Raw genomic sequence first — 22,158 nt, 5'->3', positions numbered from 1 at the left:
GCGTGTTCGCCTTTCGACGATACATCTGCACACGAACAGATGTGAATTTCCCTATCTTTCAGAACTAACGACGCATAGAGTGCTATTATTTGAGGAAGTTGTATCTTTTCTCCTCGGTTGTTTGACAATCAGTTCGAAAGCATGGAGAGCAACCGCAAAGAAGTATTTTCACATACAGCGATAAGAGAAAGTTACAAATTGACACACTATGGATTTTACGAATTTTGTATTAAATATTGTTTACTATACTCGTATTTATTCTATGGTATATACGTATTATATGTATTCGTTACTCCTATTAAAATAATCATCTACTTCGTACAATGAAGATATCTTCTTATATTTCTTATTTTGTAATCTTCCTTTCGGCCACCGCAGTACCCTTATTTTCCGGTGAAGCATTTCTTTTGTCAGATTTTACATTTCGACCTGCTCCAACTAACCATTCGATACAACGGTACAAGTGTATTTCAGCGAACACAGTGAGGTTTTTCGACCGAAAATTCGATGGACTGGGAACTGGATGGATGCCGTATAGCGCGGCATACACAAATGTGGAATTCTTCTCGAGTAGGCAGCACACGTCAGCGCCGTAAGGTGTCACAACTCGTGGAGGTGGGCGCGAAGGGGGTCGAAAGAAAGGAAGCCCGACGACAACGTGAAAAGAGAGAGCGAGAAAGGAGGTTATAAGGAAGGGATGGTGGAAGAATCGAAGAGAAGAGAGACGAGAATTTATCCACGAACGTCGCCTCCGTGCAACCCGCGATTTATTTGCCTGGGCTAAAAGCTTGAGAGCCGTCGTGTATTCCGCGCTGGGAATACCAACCGGCGGTGTATTCTGTATTCGTGTCGTCGTATTCTCATCCATCAATTCCACGTATCACGAAAGAGTGCGGCCGACGACGAGGAAGAAGAGAGGCTACGCTGGCTGGTGCGCGGCTCCAGGGGCGGGAGAGTCGAAGATTTTTTTCCTCATTGTTGGCGTGGTTGTCGTCGTCGTCGCCGCCATTCGTCTGGTTTATTCGCCGCTGCATTGTGTTTCTCGCGGATGCAAGCACGGCCCTTTTCTTCGCGCACCGTGCCGCGAAAATAGGTGAACTTGCCTCCCTCTCTCTCTTCTTTCTTCGTCTTCCCGCCCCTCGGCAACCTCTTCCTCGACCGCCTCCTGCTTTCACCAAGCTCGTCGAAACGCGACATCGAGGAAAATGGAACCGATAAGGGGAAAGATCCTTGCTTAGAGCCAGGCTGTGCTCGTTAACCCGTTAAAAATCAGATTTTCATTTGACTCTCTGATAAATGGAAGTGGTAATGCGTTATTGGCTTGTTGGACTGAATTAAAAGAGTGCGTGAATCTTTGCAAACCTATAGGTTCTTGAAGATCGGTATTTCAACTTCAACATGTAATGTAGGATTGAAATAATCTGCACAGTATTCTCTGCGTAGATCACAGAAACCTTTAAGTAAACGTCTTTGATACATAATCCATCAGACTAAGCAAACTATACCCGTGCGTTTTCATTGGGAACGGATGAGACCACACTGTAGCAACCATTGTATCGAACACAAAGTAATCGGACAATAAACAGAAGCAAAAATATACATTGAATCCGCAATGGTCTCGGTAAACAACGATCTCGTTCACCGAAACCACGGAATATTCTCATAACCCTTCGAATTCTTTTCAATACTCCAAACCGGCCAGCTAAATCTCTCTTACCAATTCAACATTCAACATTTTACCTAAACATAACAACGTACTTCTAAACTCTGAAAAGACAGGGTATCATCCCTGTCATCCACCCATTTTCAATTCTGTCGCGAAAAAAAAGAGAAAAAGAACCAAAAACGAACCGATGCTCGTTCGTTGGGAAACCAGCAACCATTATGCGGAATTAATCGAACAGACTGCGAAGAATGGCGACAGCTTCTCTTCCGGTTGATCGAGTCGCTTTAACGACTCCTCTTGTCCGATATAATGGCGAAGAAAAACACGCGAACCTCCGTCCCTTGACTACCGGGAAGCGGATAGAACCTTTTGTAGGTGCAAATTCGCATGTAAGTAGGTGACAGAACGATCCCAACGGATCCAGGGCTACCGTCGGACGCTTTTAAAGGGTTTAAGCGCAAGCATTAGCCGGTCATTAGCCCTCCTGTTCGCCTTTGTTCCAGCTTAATGCATACATGCCACCGCTTCCGGGATTTGTCGCTTGACTGTTATTAATTATTTGAAGCGGGCCATGATCCCTGGAACACCTGTAGGCCACGAACGAACCGGGCCACACAATCGCCTTTGAAGGGACAATCGAGTGATTTTCGACGAACAATACGACGCGGATGTTCGGACTTTCGTGTTACATTACGTCAATGTCCGAGGCCCGTAGCTGGAGACGATCCTGAACGACGTGCAGTGAAACTGACGAAGGTTTCATTATTCAGACTTTAGTCACGTCCCAGGATGAGGTTACTTGAAACTTAAGAGCGGAACTCTTATAATTTTCCTTAAGAATTTCATGGATTTATAGAAATATCTGTTCAGTTTTGGAAACTCAAATGATATTTTTGTAAAATGTACGGATAATGACGTTATTTTTCATTCTGGCCGTATCGATGCAAGCTTTACTTATGATTTATTTGTCGGTAGTTCTAGTCTTGGATGGCTCGAAAATCAAACTCGTTAGTCCAAGCTTTCCACTGGATCATCACATTAAATCGTGTAATTAGTAAAATTTAGTATCCCTAAAAGGAAAGAAAGTGTAAGAATCTCAAGCATCACACAGTAGCCAAAGCCATAATCCTTAAACATTAACCTCCATTCTTCCACTATCCCATTAAACCAATATTTTCATCCCAATTCTCAAACGACAAGATTCCTCAAACCTCGAACATCATTCTCTTCTTCCTACCGTGCTGTCTGTAAAAGGCAGAGAAGCGGCACATTTTTATTAAATCGTCAGAGGCAAGTTATTCATTTGTCGGAAAGGAGCAAAAGGAGGAAACAAGCAAGCCACCAGGCGAGTAATACGGCAAAAAGGACGGCACGCTGCGCGTCGACAATTCACCGTTGCCTTTTGGACGAGCTAAGTTTCAGCAGCGGCCATCTATTGTCACCATTGTGCTTATCTCTCACGTCACCTGCTGTTCTGCCAAAGAGAAAAACAATACCGTAAAAGGCAAGGCCAACTTCTCAGTATCTGCGCCGATCCTAAGGTCAGTCGGCGACGAAACCAAAGCTGGAATCTCGTTCCGCGGGTAGTTACTTCCGGTTAGGCAGGCCTAGCAGTCCGTTTCATCTTTTTAACCTCGATGTGCGAAGGTTCCCTAATGAAATTTCTCTCGTTTTCGTTAAACATTGCCTCTTTCTCCAACGACCAGTTCTGCTTAAAAAGATGACACAAGGGATCGGAGCCGTGCATGCTGCAAGGACTGGTGGCCGTCTTTTGTCCTCGCAGTAGGCTGTCGTTTACAATCCGACTTATCACCGCAAAACTGCAGGATTCGCTCGAGACAATGTGACAGTTGTTCCCACCTACGGACCGTTTCGACAATTGATGGAACTTTCGAGCAACACGCTCCATGATCCTCGGCCTGGACACGATTGGTGGCTCAAAGATGTTGGAGGTATTTTGGCTGGTGGTCTATTGCTATTCCATGTTCGAAGTAAAGGATGCTTGGCAGTTGTATTGTTGAATATTCTTGTCTCCGTTCTTAATAAATGGAGTTGACATTGTAGGAAGAAGAGAAAGTTTTACTCGAGTAAACGAGATACAGATAAGCTATGGTATTCTTGGTATTTCTGGGTCTAGTTTTAAGGAAACTGACGCGTTCTAAGTGGGAATAATAGGGGATAATTGATATGTTTGCTCGGAGTAGACAGGTTGCGATTTGTAACAGGTTTGACATCGATCGTAACTTTCTGTGGCTTATAGTGTGAAACGTGTATCTAACGGTTCTTCCATATTTAATAACTACGGTTCGTTTAACGTGTATTTATTGAATAATTTTTATGCCATCCTACCTATAGGTCTAAATTTACTTTCTACAATATTCTAAATTAGATATATCCAAAATCATTCATCAATCTTAAAGCGAGGAAAATACGTTCTCTTATTCAATCTTCGTCAACGATCTCTTCTCTCCATTAAGAAAAATCTATCTATTTACACATATAATAACATAGAATCTGTCTATAATTTATTATGTCGTCCGAAAAGTTTCTTTCATTTTATAAGGAAATAATGGGTGCACAATATTTTTCGTCTTATATTATTTTATCGAATTACGTATGATCCATGTTGTTCTATCAAAATAAAGATTAGAACGTTCGACAGATTAGGTTTCATGTTTGTATAATGATGCGTCGTTGTGAAAGACGTGTCTATAAAACAAAAGACACTTTTCGCACAACCTAATAATTATAGTATATTTCTAATATACGTTCGTTATGTACAATATAATATACAAATTCATCTCCCGCAAATTTCACATAAACAGGGTGGTTGATAACTGGTGGCACAAGCGGAAAGGGGGTTATTCTACGCGAAAAAAGAAGTCGAAAATATAGAATAAAAATTTTTTTTTATTTTTTTTTTAATTTTTCCATCGAGACAACGATCTACAGTGAGATCCGTTATGACGGATCGCACGCGTACCGAGCGAAAATTCAAAGTCGATTTTCTCGAAAACAAAGCCTCAAACGAAAAATTATTATTCTATATCTTCGACTTCTTTTTTCGCGTAGAATCACCCCCTTCCCGTTTGTACCACCAGTTACCAACCACCCTGTATATCTATTTTCAAAGTTGTTCGTCGACCTTAAGACAACGAAATCACGTCGATTTTTATCAATTTCCATCGAACACTTTCTCATCTAGAATCCTTATCCTGATTAAATTACGTCCTCTAACCATACTCAACCGTACCATTAATAAGATCCATCCTCTGCAATGATCACGAACGATCATCCGTCGACAAGTTAAATTTCAGTGGAGCGCGGACAATTTGGAGAGGCTGCGGTCTGGCGCGATTTGCCCGAAAGTTATTATCGCCTCTCGTCGTATCGGCGTGTACAGCGTGAGATTTACACTTGGGGCGTTATTCAACGATGGTGGATCCCGAAGGGAAAGGTCCCTGATTCACAGCCGAGACCCCTCCGGTTTCTCGAGGGTGGTGGCCCCTCTCGAAACAAAACATATTGTCCGAATTTAATTGTGGATGGGGTGCATTAGATATTCATACGTTACATGTTCCACGACGCGTACAACAATATCGGCGCGACCCTGAACCGTGCGCGGGGAGTCAGCACGTGCTACGCCGCAGAGGGGAAATAAATCTTCCTCGTGATAAACACTGGCGCGAATCACGAGTCTCTTCATCCTCGTGATTTTGCCTCGATTGTTTAGCAGGATATTAGGATTTTTTCAATTGATTCCATCCTAAGAGCGGGTAATAGGATGCTTGTTAAAAGGTTTTAGAAGGCGAGTATGTCGCGGAAAAATCCTTAATAACTTTCCGCTAATTTTGTAGGAAAATAGTAGGATTTTTTGGGTCAGTCTGAAATTCGTAATGTGTTGGATAGTGGAGTTGAATTTGAGAAATGTTTATCGAAGTTATTTATACAAAAAGGGATGCAACGGGAATGGGATGTTCATTGCTCTCTTTCGAAATACAAAAGTAAGTATCTTTGAAACATTTTATTGCATCTTTAAATATTAATATATAACTTTAGTAGCATTTTGCAAATCGATGAAGAACTATGTTTAAACATAAAAGGATTCTATTTTGTGTCTTCCAACGAAAGAAACATTAGTTCGAAGCAGACACGGTTTGCAAGTAAAATCATTCGCTGAATATCAGAAAGTTCAATTTTCCAAGAAATTTATCGAACGTTTTCTATACGTGACGCGATCGTTTCTAAAGAAGAAAAAAGCAGAAATGAAATTCGCTTGTTCACCGGGCTCAATTATATTCTCGCGCGGACAAATCAATGGCTACCGCTAATGTTGTTCCTAACAACGAACCGTGCAACAATTTTCCACGGAAATTACGGGCAAATTATGTTTTACACGCGAAAAGAGTCGAACGAGCACGCTGTTGCTCCTACAAAACTGTTCATTGGCTGAGTCACGCGACTCATCGCGTTTAATGCGGCGAAATCCGCGATGAACTCGTTCCCGGATCGAATATAATTTCTGTTTACGAGATCGCTCGGATCATCGAGTTGAACGAACGTCGATCGTACAGAAAATGACCAGTGTCGATGAAATTATCAGATTAGCGAGCAGAATGGGGTCTCGAAACACGTTGGTCCCCTCTTTTCGTCGCTTCTCACCCTCTCGCGCCACTTGGGAATAAACAAGAGGCGATCGATGGACGCGAGGGATGGCGGAATCGAGTGTCTATAGAGAAAACGGACGGTCTATAAATTCTTTTGTAATCGACGCCACTTCGCGCCGTCAGTTAGGAACCTTTTCACCGCTATGTGGAAACGATGAAATCGCTTGATTGTGCCTGCCTGTCACGAGGACGATCTGCCCATTCGTTACTCCACCGCGGATCTCGTTTGAGATCCTCGAATTGACCAGCTTTTATTGGGAACGTTTTGTGCTTGTTAAAAATATTGTCCTAAATAGCGACCATGGAGTGATTAAATGTATATCGCAAATTATTAATCGTGTCAGTTAACACGTTGACTGCCACGCGTGTTTTCAAAGAAATCTCCGTCAGGTGCTCCCATCGATATTTTCGTAACGCTTGTCGCTCAAGTGGTGGTCTCAAGAATGATCTTTCGTTTCGTTTGTTCGCAACATTAAAACCACTAGCTGTTGTTGAATATAATGAAGGAAAGTGTGGTATAGATTTTTCTTATGCCATCACAATTAGAAAAGGAGTCAAATGGTACAGAAAACTTGGCATTCGATTCCTTCTGGGAATTTCTGTTGTAAACGCTTCGACGGTTTAGAAAATTGCAACACGGAAAAATATAAATATTAGAATATTTAGACAATTATTAGTTGCAAAATTATTAGGGTTGTCTGAAAATACAAAAAATCCTCGTGTTCGACGGAGTCAGCATATCGCCGTCCGGAAAAACGATTCCGGAAGAAGCATTAGACGCGCATGCAAACTATGTTATGCGAATAAAAGACGTCGAATGGACCGAGCAAAGGCACAAAAGAATTTGAAGAAAACAACAACTTATTGTCCAAATTATCCCGACCAACCTCAGCTATGTACAGAATGCTTTAAAGTTTTACATTCTAAATAATTTTTTTAATAAATCATTTTCGTATTTTTATTTTATAACAATTCAACAGTTTTATTATTATGGAATATCTTTTCAAATACCTACGACGATCCCTCGCAAGTAGTCAAATAAGCGACACCCGAATATGGGTTACGCGGCCTGACCAGAAACTTTGCTGACACCCGAATACGGGTGTCGTGGCAGTCAACGTGTTAATCAATTTTATTTCTATATCTCAGCTGAATGTAAAATCTCGAAACAAACAACCATCCTACATATCATTTCGACGTGAAATCGCGTGTCAAATACGTATTCCCAAAATATGTGACGTAATAACAAGCAAAATTAAGCGCACAGTTTCATTGGTAAGGATGTCGTATCGATGCAAGTCATTTTCTGTCCACATTTCACCTAAAAGTTACACACTCTCGAAGCAATCACCCCGAATTTACCCATTTACGCGCAAAAGCACGTATCTACCCTTCATTACGCGGGCCAAATATTCCCTTGCGACGGAAATATCAGCCACGGAAGAATTAATCGCACGTCGCAGATTCTCGATTCGCAAAGTTGTCCTACAAGTAATTTTCTATTGATATTTCACCTAAGAGCTACAGACTCTGAAAACAATAACCCTAAATGCTATTTCCCCTCGAAACCACGAGCTCATTCTTCGTAACACGTGCCAAATACCGGAGTTTCCGCGAACTATCGCTGCTCGTGGCTCACCTATCGACATCGTCCCGGTGCGCACCGGGGGTGAAGTGCGTGGAAACCCCCCGCTATCCAGCCGTTTAAAAGAGCAAAACGCCATAAGCTACCATTTTGTAGGAGAGTGGGCCGCCTCGTAGATCGAAGTATAATGTCCTCCCCTTTAGTCGAAGCGAGAGGAACACAGCTAAGAGAGGAAAGAGCCACTTATATACAGGGCTGCCGCCAGAACGAGGTCTACCGGGCCAACCAAGGGGGTGGTGGGGCTGGTGTTGCTAAGAGAGGGAGAGGAACACGGTGAGTGGTATCGAAGAGAGAAGTCACCTTCTTATTTCTATTCTCAGCAGCGTTCTTTCGAATTCGACTTGGCAATACCAACGGCCACCATCTCGAAATCGTCCCACCTTCTTCCACGATGTCCCCACCACGCATGGGCTGGATCGGTTGGTACCCGTGGTCGGTGCTCGTGGAGGTGGTGGCGGTAGCTACTTTACCTGACTCCACGTTCTAACTCGCCCCTCGATTTCTCCTCCCTCTCTCTCTTTCTCTCTCTCTCTCTCTCTCTCTTTTCCAACGTGTCTCGGTCTTCCTATGAGTTTCTTTCTCTGTTTCTTGCAAAGGTTTGACCCACCCATCCCTTAGGACGCTACACGCAGCATTACGCGGTCGTAAACAGGTCGGACTCCATTATTACGTAGATCAAAAATTATTGTTGAAACGTTTAGCGCGTGATACTTACAGGTGAGTTTTGGTGGAAGATTTTACGCGTTAGATAGTTTAAACGTTCTTGATACGCGAGTAGCTCTACACATCTTGATGTTTATGTCTATTTTCTTCGATTTATTTGATTTTTACGAGGAAAGCTAGAAAAGTATCTACGTAACATTATTTCCTGGGCTGTGGCGAAATTGAATACCAGGTACATATCGATCTACTCTGAATGTCGTATTCTCTAATAACCCATTGCTACAAATGGAACAAATCTCTGTTTCCTTCTCCTCGTTTCTATAGTTCTATTCGCGAAAGCTAATTCCTCTCGTAGAAAAATATAAACTCTTTTAAACATTCGTGCTTTCCTAACAACCCTATCACCTCTAACCGCCGCCGAAAAGCATCCACTTCCCAAACCCCAATTCCCCGGCCTTACCACAAACTTCACCCCTACAAAAAAACATTTACTCCATAGTAGTCAAAATTTTTGTAGAAAAAGACGGGTGACCAGCGGTTTGGGAAAGAAATTTCGCGTGGCTGTTGCGAGGTCCTGGAAAGAAAGGCGAGAAACAAGGAGAACGCGACAGGGTGAGTCGCCGAGGTAAACGAGGAGAGAAAATTGAAGTCACGGAAGAGGAGTGCGAAGTGGCTAATGGAGGGGACGATGGATGAACGCAGGACGGTTCGTTATCGACGACCTCGAAGGTTTCGACCAATCGAAGGGCTCAGCGATACCACGATCATCCTTTTTGGACCGCCCATAGTCTCGTGCCATTGGTTACTGCGCTGTTTCCCGTTTAAACCTCGATGGTGGGGGAAGACTGGCGCGCGGAGTTCGTGGATCGCCGGCAAGAGTCGAGACGTGCGTGCACATTCCCAAAACTATCGTCCGCGAAGGCAGATTGAACGTCGTGCACGTCGTGATCGTCCTCGTGCGTCGCTACCGAACGCGACTAGCCGCCTCTCGAACACGGTTCCCGTGTATTTTACGCGACCGACGCTTGCTCACACTTGTTTTGTTCGCGAAGGATGTCGTTGGACCGTGTCCAGTGTCGCGACGCGGATATCTGATCGGTAAACGGGAAGGAAAAGTGTTGAACCGTGTAGCATAGTGATATTGAGACTCGAGTGGATGGCCTGACATGACAGTGTAGTGACTTACTTTTGCTTGTTTGTTGTTGATATCCGTTGCTGATATATTTCCTTTGGAAACTAGACGAGACGAGAGTCTCAACCACGGCAGCAAAATTGAGCTGGACTTGCACCAACGGGCCGCCGGCCACTTTATGAGGTGAGTTTCCTCTTACAAAGTGATTATATCGTACGTTTGACGAGAGTGTAAGAATGATCGAAGCATCGTAAAGGGAGTTTATAAGTTCGTTTGAATTTGAATATCATGGTATATCGACAGTGATATCGGTTTCAGTCGGAATTGCGATTGAAGTGCAGATTGAAAACTTCGTTAGCTGTCTGCGAATAGAAGGAATTTATTGAATACGAAGATAAATGTATAGATGGTTTCTTCTATCGTAACGAATTAATCAGTTTTCAATAGCTACTTATTACCAACTGAAGTCCGTCCTCTAAATTCTTATCAAAGATTATTATCAAACCAGATTACAGAATTATTCTAATGTCGCAATTACAAAACGAATCTTCCATAGTCTTCGTTTCAGATATAATTTCCATTGCGTTGACTCGGAACGTTTACTCATAGTAACATACATTGATGATCAATATCCGAACACGCAAATACAAGCTGTATCTCTTAACACGCGCGACAAGCTTGAAAAATATCTCCAGCGAAGTGAACGATAAAAACGAACCGAACAAACTGCGCCATGTAAACAATCTGTTTGTCAATAGAGTCACCTTTGCTTGCCACATATTCAAATATCCGACGGCTGTCGTGGCTCTCGATACGCTCGAAACCACTTTACCCTTCATTAGAATTCAAATCGACTTTTCCACGATAATTTTCAGCCGTTTCTATTTCAAGTATCCGCGAGAGGCCACTTCATAAACGCACTTCCGTTTTTACGCGATGAAGACGGAGCCGGGCTCGAGGCAATAAATCGCCGCGTGCACACTATCGTTGTCCGTTGCCTAAACATTCAATTAGCACTTCCTAATCCCCCGTCGCAGCTTGTCAACAGCCATTACTTCCAGCATCTTCTCTCTCTTCGTTGAACCACCCCGGAGTACCCTTGGGGCCTCTCTACAGCAGCCACGCTGCTTCGTTTCACCCCCGTTTCTCGCCACACCCCCCTACCGCCGAACGTCTCTCTAACCAACGTATCTATTAATCCGGCCTGAATGACACTCGAGGGTGGCCCCGGACCCGAGGGTGATTCTAACCCTACAAAATCGTAACTACCGCCCCCGGGGTTAACTCCCTCAACCACTACAGGTTTTTTTTTTCTTAATGAATGCTCAAGGAGATCCGCGTAATTGTGTTAGTTCGAGAGGAGAGAACACGTTAAGGGAAAATGAGAGAGAGAGAAAGAGAGATTTTGATGCCGACTGTAAGAGGGTTTTGGTAAGGAAAGAGAGAAAAGGATAAGAGGGAGAACACACACCCAGAACGAAGGGTGACATTTAGGGTAAAAAGACGGGAGGAGAGGCAACAACGCGGCGAGATTGGTTAATGGCTTTGATACGAGAAAAGGATAAGATTAATTTGCTTATGAATCAAAGAGCAAACGAATAAGCAATTACCGGGACCGTGAGGAGTGGCTGCACGAGTGCCCTCGCTTGCTTCTTCTGCGTGTCGCTGGCGCACAATTAAAATCCACGAATACCATTGGAATCCGTGTACGTAGGGCTTCATGTGCGCATGTGTTTGTCTTTAGTGCGGTTGGTTCTACTTCCTCAAGTTGTTATACCTGTAACGAGTGTAAATTCTATTGTGTTTAGGTAATTGTATTAGCTAGCAGTTTTTCGGTTTGACCGATCATACACTCGTACAATATGATAGAATAACGAAGAATATAGAAAGTTATTACGAATAGAAGGGAATATCCAGTGGAATGATCGACGATACTTGTGATTACTTTTAATAACTTTGATTTGATATGGATTATTATTGAAATGTTCATTAATTAAGATGCTTCCTGCGTGGAAACCTATTGGTCTGTGGTATATTTTCTAGTCGAATAAGTAGTTCGATCATTATGAAATTTGTTTTGTACATATAAAAGGTACAGAATTCTTTTATGGCAATTATAATTATCAGATCAATTGTAACTAATATTAAAATCTAGTACTAAAACTTCCATCGCAATTTATTCAGTTCATCGTAACTTTATCTTACAGCACCTTCTTCCAAGAAGCTCCTCGGTATACATATAATTTCTATTGTTTCTTAAACCTTTTATGCGAAGGAACATTGTTTTTCTTTTGCATACTGTTCCTTTTTGGAATTTTTGTTTTGCGACCGGTTGTGAAAGGTGGATGTTTGTGAGTTTGGTCAAGTAACTTGTTGCGTCGGGATGAATGAAACGATGATTGATGTAACGAGTCTGTCAATTTGGAAGGTTATTCAGCACTTTCTTAATGAGTTTAATCTCCTTCTGACAGGCTGCGACGTTAGGATTCGCGGCTCCTTAGTGTCGGTAAAAAGAAAATTGTCAGTGAGTCATTTGAAAGATTGTTTGCTACTCTCGTGGCGATACTAATTTCGCTGATAGCTCGTACAATTCGAAATTTATGTCCAACGACGCAAAAAAAAAAAGAGAAAAAAGGAAGAATGAGTACAGGGTAGTAAATTGCATCAGAGAAGACTGATATGTTCATCGTTCAAAATTACATTACACGTCGTGTGTTATTCAAATAATTTTACAAACTTCGTAACGTTAGAAAGTTGCACTCAGATTTAATTTAACGCGCAAAAAGGCAGTATTTATGCTTTCTTCGTTACCGTTTTAAAACTACCTCACGTTTTTGATCATTTCTTCAAAACGAGTTTTGAGTAATCTCTCGTTACAAACTACATGAAACGTATTCAAAAGAAATCCTCAAATTTATCCGAACAGCAAAAAGGTTCTCGGTTCTTTTAAACCACGTCCCACTTCAAACCCTTTTATTCATTTCAAAAATACCACCAATTTATTTCAAATTTCAACCGAGTTTATCGCAAACTTTGTAACATTCAAAAGAAACACTCAAATTGCCGTTATTCTATAACATCAAATGTTTTAAAGAAACACTTTCACCCATCAACTCTCAAACCTCTCTAATTTATACATTCTATTCTATTCTAATCTGTTTATACGTTAATAAACATCGCTAAATTCTAACCACTTCGACCCAGACATCAGCAATTTTCTTCTCAAACCAAATTTCATCTGACTTTATAAATAACTCATAAACGCCACAACATTCAAATCACTGATATTTACTAACGTTAAGCACTCATACATCCAGGACAACAGCTTCTCCCATTAACCCTTTTCAAAATCTCATCGACTTTCTTCAAACTTCAATTAATCTGCAATTTTATCGTAAATTCCACGACGTCTAACAAATTTCCTAAACTCATTCGAACGTCCAGAGAAACAACTTCAGCCGACAAATCTTCCAAACTGCTCCTCATCGCTCATCACTTGAAACCTTCCTGTAACGCTACAAATTTACTCTTGAATCCAGATATTTAGAAACTCTATCACTCTCCATAAACCGTCCTTATCAAACGAACCATCTCTAGGAAGCATCTTCCCACCAAAGATGTGTCCTAAACAACTCAGTGAGAGACTCTAAATGACCGAAATAACGTCGCGCAGATCGTAAATCACCGAGAGTAGCCAAGGTTCGTCTCCGACGGTGCACGTCCGGGTCCTTTCTAGACAATAGACACGCAGTGTCACGCACTTGTATGTTTGTGCGCGTGTGTGTGTTTGTGTGTATACATGGAGACAGAAACGTGGAGGAGTTCCTGGAGGTCTGGTCGGTCAGTCGGACTGTTGGTCGTCGTGGCTGTTTTCGCGTGGGCGTGTCCCCCTATTAACGTGGTCGCTGGGCTTACTAATTGGTGGCTGCGTTTAATTACAGAGCCGGCGGCAACATGTGCGACGGCTCGTTCACCGAGACCCTGCGCGGTATGCAGGGCATGTCGGGTACGTCGCCACCCGGTGGAGCGGGGGTCGGCCCCATGGGGGTTGGCCTCGGCAGCCCTCTTGGGCCGACCGCGAAGAAGGCGCAGGTGGAACACATTAAGAGGCCGATGAACGCATTCATGGTATGGTCACGATTACAACGACGGAAGATCGCGCAGGAGAACCCGAAGATGCACAACTCGGAGATATCCAAGAGGCTCGGTGAGTGTAGAAATTTTGTATTCTAATTTTTTCTACGAGTCGTTACGTTGTAAGACTTCCGTTCGTGACTGTAAGGACACCTGCTAATTTTATAAGAAATTTAGTATTTTTGATTTGAATTATGTAAGCAATGGTTAATTGATTGGAATTATGTATTCGTTTCGAGTTGAAGAATATTTACTTTGAAAGATTTCGGAGAAGAAATGGATGATTTACGAATTAGAAAATTCAGTGAAGTCTGCGAAAGTTTTCGTCTGATTTGTGGAACCGTTTATAGAACACACGACGGGATCAAACAAAGTTCTATTAGACTGCAAATATAGCTTTCTTATCAAATATACGAAAACTTTCGCGGATAATCGAGGAAAATATTCCTGCGATCTGGAATAATTCGAGCAAATAAATTCGTGTCGACGTAAGCATATATCATGATTTTCATTATGCGAAAACCAACTGCTATATATATACGAACCCCTTACCTCCGTCTCGCGAATGCAATTGGTGAAACTGAAGGTGCCGCTGTGTAAAAAGACATTAAAAAACTACCACCTCTTTTACTCCAAACAAAAGAGAAGAAAAACTTCGAAAAAGAAGTTGAGTAAAAATCAGACAACCAAACAACTGTCTATCACTGCAACATACTCGCATCCTAAAGTCTAAACGATCTAACTATATTGTAATTTCTCCAGTACATATACACACATATATATATATTTACAGTTTTCACCGAACACAAGGCCGCGAGAACGACATCTTCAGCATTCGTTCCTTTGAAAATCGGTTGATCGCGGTCGGTTCGGCGGAGTCTCGACACACGCTCGAATTATTCGTTGCTGACGGTACAGAGAGAAAACGCGAGAGAGGGACAGAGAAGGATAAGCAGAGGATGGGGGGCGGCGAAGCCGTGAGGGAAAAGAAAAGGAGATAAAGACGAACGGGGACGAAGGTATTCCGGTTGGTATTTCCGTTAAATACCCGGGAATCGACAAAGCCTGTTCCCGCAGCTACCCCTCGAAGCTTCTTTATCCGTCATTTTCTTCCTCGCCTTGGATCTTCTACCCCCGGTTTCTCTCCGGCGTTCCCCCGGCGACGACGAATAAGGGAAGTGCCTGCTCCTCGGCAAAAATGATGCGCGCACGCTCGAACCACCTCCCTCTGCCGCGGGATTCCACCCTCTCCGTTTTCTCTACCTCTCTCTTTATCCTCTTCCTCGACCATTTCGAGTCTCCTCTCTCTTTTTCTCCTTCCATCCCTCACTCCCACCCCCCTTTTCTCTTCTCCAGCTTACACCCTTTGTCGAAGCGACACTTTTTCGTCGCTCTTTTACCGCCATATCCCTGGCACCGCGCGCATTTCTACTTGATATACAACTCTCTGCTACCCCGTACTCACCGCCCCTCTACCCGCCAGTTCCTCGTAGCTGGCTTGTCGGAGCATTTGCAAATTTCATCCTACAACCACCCTCTTGTACCCTTCCACCTCCGTTTCCACAACCCCGCGTCTCCTTCTTCGGCCCGGCTTGTCCTCTTTCCACTGTACCATTCACTTTTCCTCCTTCTTCTCTTCGTATGCCGTACTAGAAGTCGACAAAAGATTCGAGGAACCGATGTACTCGGTGGAGGGAAAGGCTGTGGTTCGGTCGCTGGAATCTCGCGTGGAATGTTGCCGTGATCCACTTTCCTCCTCCAGCTTTCTCGCGGTTTCCGGGGAAAATGTTAACTCGCGAGCTGACTTGCTGACGCCTCAGGGGTGCAGCGATTTCGACGGTTCATGACGCGAATGCATGTCGCGGATGAGTGGAATTTCGATCGTGGTACGAAGGAGATTGTTCCCCAGCTAAATTTTTTACTACTTTTGGGAAGATTCGGCTGTTTTTAAATTTATCTACCGTCGAGGTTAAGCGCACTTCTCGCTGTTCGATGGTCAGAAATTTGGAACCTGTTTTTACAATTTTATCTAAGTATACTTTTAATTCTGTAGACAGATTTGAGAAACGGAGAAGACATTAATTCTTTCCGCTCGTAAATTTCATAGTGTGTTCTACGATATTCTCTTAAGGTTCCTTATACGCAGGTAGGTTTAATCGAATCATTTACTAATTAATAATGTAGCGTTTGTCCAAGTTTTGAATTTATTAAATTATTAAAATTCTCTACTATAATAAAAGTAGTGTAATTTGTACTTAAATTGTTTATTTATTGCGTGACAAGCAAATCTTTCCATTTACAAAACATTCTATTCTACGCCGCAATTGAGTAAATCGATTGGTGTAATACAAAGCGAAAAATAAGGGATGCAACGAGGAGACGCGCGAAGTGGTCAGTTATTTACTCGTTGCCATAAGCGCGTTCGAACGCGAAAGCTGTGCCGCAGTTGACCAACCGTTTAGGTGGCTGCGGCTTGCAACGGAGTGCAAACTTTTTAGTTGCCCAACTAACTAGTTGAATGCACACGCGGTTTCACACACATACATACACACACACGCTCTCTCTCTCTCTTTCCCTCTATTCTCGAACCAACTGAACAGTTAACCAACTAAAAGTTGATGGTGTTTGCCAAGCCTGAGCAAACGCGCGCGCTCGTCCAACGCCTGGAAATAGCTTCTAAATGGAAATTTCGATTCGAGATAAAAATCAACTTTCTTGCTCAGCATCAAGATTCGATATGGGATTTTATCGTTGCATTAGATTATCGTCGATTTTCTTGTGGATTATAAAATAAGAGTCTTATTACTTGCAACCATTGCTACAAATATAAGTTGGGAAAGATTAAATTTGTTTGAAAGACGTTTCTGAAAGTTTGTGCATACCGATAGAGACAGCTCTTTGTAGATGTAAGAGACAGCTATATGTAAACGTTGAAACTCAGGATGATGAAACTTATGAATACAAATATGAATTTATGTATAAAGATACAGAACACCTGTGTGTTAGAACAGCAATAATACCATTTAATAGTATACGATACACTTCCCTCTAGATCATTGTTAGTAAATATCTTTTGAATCTAATAATATTTAATAACTATAATGATTCGTAAATGGTAAACCAAGTAGGAATTTAACATTAGAACTGCCGATAGTTAACACGAAGTTATTTCTACTAAAATCAGTTAAAATGACTGGTCTTTAAAAAATACGCAATAATAGAATATTTTTATATTTATTAATTTGTTACTTTCTTACAGAAGGAATTCCATGTTATGTAGTACATTTTTATTAACGATGATCCGTAAAATGATCCCTAAACGAGGGTCGACACATTTATAAAATTGTAGAACCAGCCATTTTCATTGGTGTGGTATTTCTAGTGTTAGCATCTTGCGATTTAGCGATCGATCCGGAGTTTTCCTGATAACTGATATCATCATATTGAATGATACGCAGTAAAAATTTGAAAAACGTGTGGGAAGTTGCACAAAACGAGGAAACTGGTTAATTGGGCCCTTTTACACTTTGACAAGTACCAATCATTTTGACTGGTATTGGTATAAGTAGCTTTGATACAAAATTATTTTCAATTTGAATACATAAAAAACAAAATAAAATTTATTGTATTCTTTTAGTTATCGTTGCGAAAAAAATATAACATAAAGTAGGAATTTTAAAATAAAGTTGTAAAACCAGTCAATGTGATTGGTGTGGTAGTTTTAGCGTTAAAAACGCAACATTTTGTTGCAAAACGCAAACATTTACGCAAAAACGCAGAAAATTTATAACATCGAAACATCGATCAATTCCATTTAATATCTTATCATATTGAAATATGCTTCAGCAAACAAAAAGCTAGAAAATGACAACTTCTCGCAATTTATCGTAATAATATCGTCACAGTTATTATTCGATTTCAATGAGAAGAGAGCCAAAACAAAGCAAGATTTAAAACACCAAATAATCATCCCATAAACGCAGCTTCAAACTATCAACATTCCCCAAGCGGACGGATTTAATCAAATCCTAGGACTCGCGACGAAACGCCATCCGCATCTCCGTGAAGAACCAATGAAACGCGACGTTCGTGATTAACGTAACGAACAAGCTGTCGCGTTTTCTCATGCTCGCGCGAAACGTTTCGCGCGATGTACACGCAATTACGATCACATCTGCGCGGCGTGTAGACGTTCGATGAAACGTCATCGACAGGCAACGTCGGTTTTACGACGTCGATTAGCGGATAAACGTCCGCGTTTATCTTCCAGCCGTTCAACCGGACACGTACTCGCGATTCTCCAGCGAAAACTATGGCGGAAGTGAGATTGAGCCCTGTATCGAACACGTGAATCCAACTGGGAGAAGCTAATCTGGTTATTGCACGTTCCTGTAACCCGCTGTTCCTCCACCAAAACTTTTCCATCCTTTCTCTGTCTGTTTGGACCATGTCCTTTTTCTATTCCATGGAAGATTCTACTTTGGTTCGAGTAAGTTAGAAAGGGATAGCGTGGAAGGGGTTGGTTCTTCGATCGTATTTCCTGAGAGGCGAGTTAGGGTGGATGTTAATTGAATGAGAATCGATTAGACCCAATGGGGATGGCGATGGGAAGTTTCTTAAGGGTTTCGTACTCTGATTAGGGAGGGGGTGTGTGGTGTCAAGGAAATTGAAATGGATATTTTGTATCGATTAAATGAACTAATAAATTTTTTTTAAGTTTTTTTTTTAAATTTAGACCATCAAGAAGCAGTGGCAATGAAAGTCTTTTCAAAGACTTGGTGTTCTAATGTGGCATTGAGAAGATTAAAATGAATATTTTATCTTGGGATATTGAACTTCAAGATCTTTTTATTGTCACGCAAATTATATCGACAGGGGATGACGATTCCTCGAGTGTTTCGAGTTTTATTTAGTGACGGAGAATATTGAGAAAATTAAAGTGGATATTGCTTATTCGATTTTAAGATCTTTCAATTCTTACGTAAATTCTTCAGAAAGAAAAGTACAAAACAATCATCATGTAAATTCTATTACACAAATTCCACGAAACTGTCTACAGTATCGTATCCTGAACGAGTAAAGTAATTCACTGGACGCGATCGTCCCATTCGTAGCAGACTCAATTACTCAGAGGTGATCACCGAGCGAGTCTCCACTCGTGCCTGCATCGATCGTCGTAATTCCCCTTCTCGTCTCCTCCGGCTGTTCCTCTTCTCTTCCTCTCTAAAATACCCCGGTCCGTATTGTCGTTGCATAAAAACGTGACGAGAACGCGCCACGCAACTCGCACAATACGCGAAACGCATTTTCACGTGCTGGTGCACGTCGAAAACGAAGACGAAGAACTTGGAGGAATGAGATGGTGGGCGAGAGGAAGGTTGGACACAAGGGGAGGGGGCGAGAAGGAAAGTTGACAAAGAGGTGGTGGATGTACGTGCAAACACGAAAACAGGGAGATTGTGAAACACATGGTCGGTGAAGATAGAAAGAGAGGGCGAGGAAAGGGGTTGGGAAGAGGAGACTTGAGAAGGCAGGAGCAAAGCTTTCATCGTAATGAAGTATTTCTGCCGGTTCCCGTAGCCTCTATTTTTCTCTTTTGCTATCTACCTAGCTCTCTTATTCTTTTCTCTCTCTCTTTCTCTCTCTCTCTTCCTCGTTTCTCTTCGTCCTTCGAGTTCTTTGACGTGCGTTAAAGAAACGACTTGGTTTTGCGCACTCATCGACGTTGAAGCGAGCCAAGCAGAAGAGAGGGACAGTCAGAGAGGAGGAATATTCATCCTCTCCCGCGCTTGGCGAAGGACAACCCTATTTAACCCTTGAAGGCCGTGGAACGAGCGTTTTCTACGCTTCCCTCCGGCGAGCGCCGATCCCTTACCCTTCGCCGCCGAGGAATCCACTGACGAGCTCAAATTGCTTCGGCATTTTGCGGCTTATCTGGTTAAACGAGGAAAATGGGGGCTTCTTTACTTTGTTTCATATTTTCTTTTTTTTTTTTTTTCGTTTTATCTCCGCAATGTGGATGGAAATTGGAGAAAAATTGAGGTTTCCTTTGGGGGATGAAATCAACGCGCGATAATGAACAGAGTTTGAGAAGAAATTGAGAATCTTTTAATGTTTCTGTCATAAGGTTTTCACAAATAGCTCTATAATAGCTCTATTCGTGTATCTTTGAATCTATTCTAATTCCCTTTTGGAGATGTTCGATATTATTTCGATAATGCTCACTTAACACCGTATTAACGTTTACTTCGGCTGCCAGAAGAAATCATGAAACAAGGGGTTAAATTCTACTCTGCGTCAACTATTCTGTTACGTAATTCCTACTCGTTTTGACTATGAACAATACAACAGACATACAACACGAACTTCCTGTACCTACCTACAATTCTCTCTTACATGAAAATTTACAAGACCTTCGAGAGAGATACGCGTGTATAACGAAAGGGCCACGAAAACTCTATTTCTCAAAGGCGAGGCACCGTAATCCCCAGGAAAGTGGACGTAATCGTGTCTAGGACATACACAGAGATAGAGAGAAAGCTTGTACAGGATTCGCGAAGAAAACAATTCGCGGAGGACCCCGACACTGCGATCCTATAGAATCGTGAGAACAATGCCGCCCTTGCGACAAAGGAGGGAGCACAAAACGCCTGCACACAGGTACACGCGCCGCTACTCTCCCGTTCTTTCCTCCCTCTATCTAGCCCTCCGTCTCCGCGTGATTAAAAATGATCGTCCCCAAGCAAGCTTAAAGCTCTCGAGGCTGAAAGCTCGACTTCTACTCTCTCTCTCTCTGTCGCTACTCGAACCGAATATACGCATCTCCGCGAATGATTTCGCGTCGATCTTCCGCGTCCGACAAGGATCTTCCTCTTAGCAGTGAGAAATTTTGTGGACGAGTTGTACGTCCATGTGAAATGCAGGTAATGGCAGATTTGATAGGTAATTTGTAGACTTGATGGAAATTTGTTTGAAATTCGATGAAAATTTGATTTTACGAAGACTAGGAATCTGCTTGCAGTAAAAAAAGGAATAACTAAAGATAAATGAAGATATTAAAGGAAAAGGGAAAGTGCAGAATCTCAAAGGAGGAATTTGAACGTTAAGGAACTATTTCTAGCGATACCAGAGGAAAGAATTGTACTGATAAAGGAAAGAGGCGTGTAAACGGACCAGACCAGAAGTTACAACGTAAAATAAAATACAAGAATATCAAAGAAGGAATAGAAACGCTAAACGGGGCTAATGCAGTGAAACTTAAGAAAGTTGTATGCATGATCAGCGGGAATAATGAAAAGAGACACGCTATAAAAGAAAAACCGACGGAAGAGTCAAATTTCCACAAGATGAAGAATGTTCTAAGAACATATGCTATTACTACGTCGATCTTTGAAAATTTCCAATGTAAAACCATGTCAAGATAGATGCGATAATATACATACATTATTATATACACGAATTATACACGAGTATTAGTCAAGTAAATTCTACAGCAAAAAAAAAAAAATAATATCGTAATTCACCTAATAAAAGGATTTTTCATAAAGTTGCACTGCCGAGGAAAATAATGTGATTACGCCACTCGCACCATGAAAAAGCCAGTGATCAATTAAATCTCGTTACACCTGGAATTTCCCTTTCAAATAAGAAATCACACCACCTGGCACAGCTATAATCTGAATTTTTCCCTCGTAAAATACGCAACGTTTGCTTCGCACAATACCGTTCGCGCGTCACACGTCTAGAGTCGCATATTTGCCAACGGAAGACGGGCAATTTGTTGGAATTAGATTCTTTGTACGACGAAAAAGAAGCGCCTTGTTGCACGGATAATAACGCGGCCTATTAATCTACAATGTGTACGGCTCATTAATACGTCCAGTAGTCTTCCACGTCGAATAATAGATCGTTAAGGTCGATAAACAGACCATTGTTTCTCGTTGACGACCACGTGGACCTATCATCGAGATAACGTTGCTCCAGGCGTTAATTTATACGGTGCAACATTTCTGACGTGGATCACGCATAAATTACTTTGACTTCGAAACAGGGAGAGCAGAAGATGATCGTTGAAATAAAGAACAAGGTTGCAAAATACAAATAACCTTTTTTATATTTGTTTTGTTTTTTTTTCTTTTTTATTTGTATAATTGGTCGATTTTACAGCTGTATTGGATATCATTAACACGTTAATTGTCAACAGACGTCAATGGAGGCCGATATTGCTGGAATTAATTAAGGTGTTTAAATT

At 41.9% G+C, this 22,158-nt stretch overlaps 1 protein-coding gene across 1 annotated transcript in view; it reads left to right on the top strand.

Annotated features, from left to right (window-relative positions):
* Window positions 1-22,158, top strand: part of LOC117212973 (transcription factor Sox-19b-like) — a 135,408-nt gene that overhangs the window by 90,272 nt on the left and 22,978 nt on the right. Inside the window, exons 3-4 of the mRNA XM_033458145.1 lie at window positions 9,159-9,956; window positions 13,715-13,980. Of these exons, the coding sequence (XP_033314036.1) occupies window positions 9,952-9,956; window positions 13,715-13,980 (271 nt within the window). The 5' untranslated portion in view covers window positions 9,159-9,951. The remainder of the gene's footprint in view (window positions 1-9,158; window positions 9,957-13,714; window positions 13,981-22,158) is intronic.

The sequence above is a fragment of the Bombus bifarius genome, unplaced genomic scaffold (assembly GCF_011952205.1).
Source record: "Bombus bifarius isolate JDL3187 unplaced genomic scaffold, Bbif_JDL3187 scf7180000008422, whole genome shotgun sequence".
Lineage (NCBI taxonomy): Eukaryota > Metazoa > Arthropoda > Insecta > Hymenoptera > Apidae > Bombus > Bombus bifarius.
Note: the sequence above shows the minus strand (reverse complement) of the source record. Positions and strands in the feature narration are given on the sequence as shown.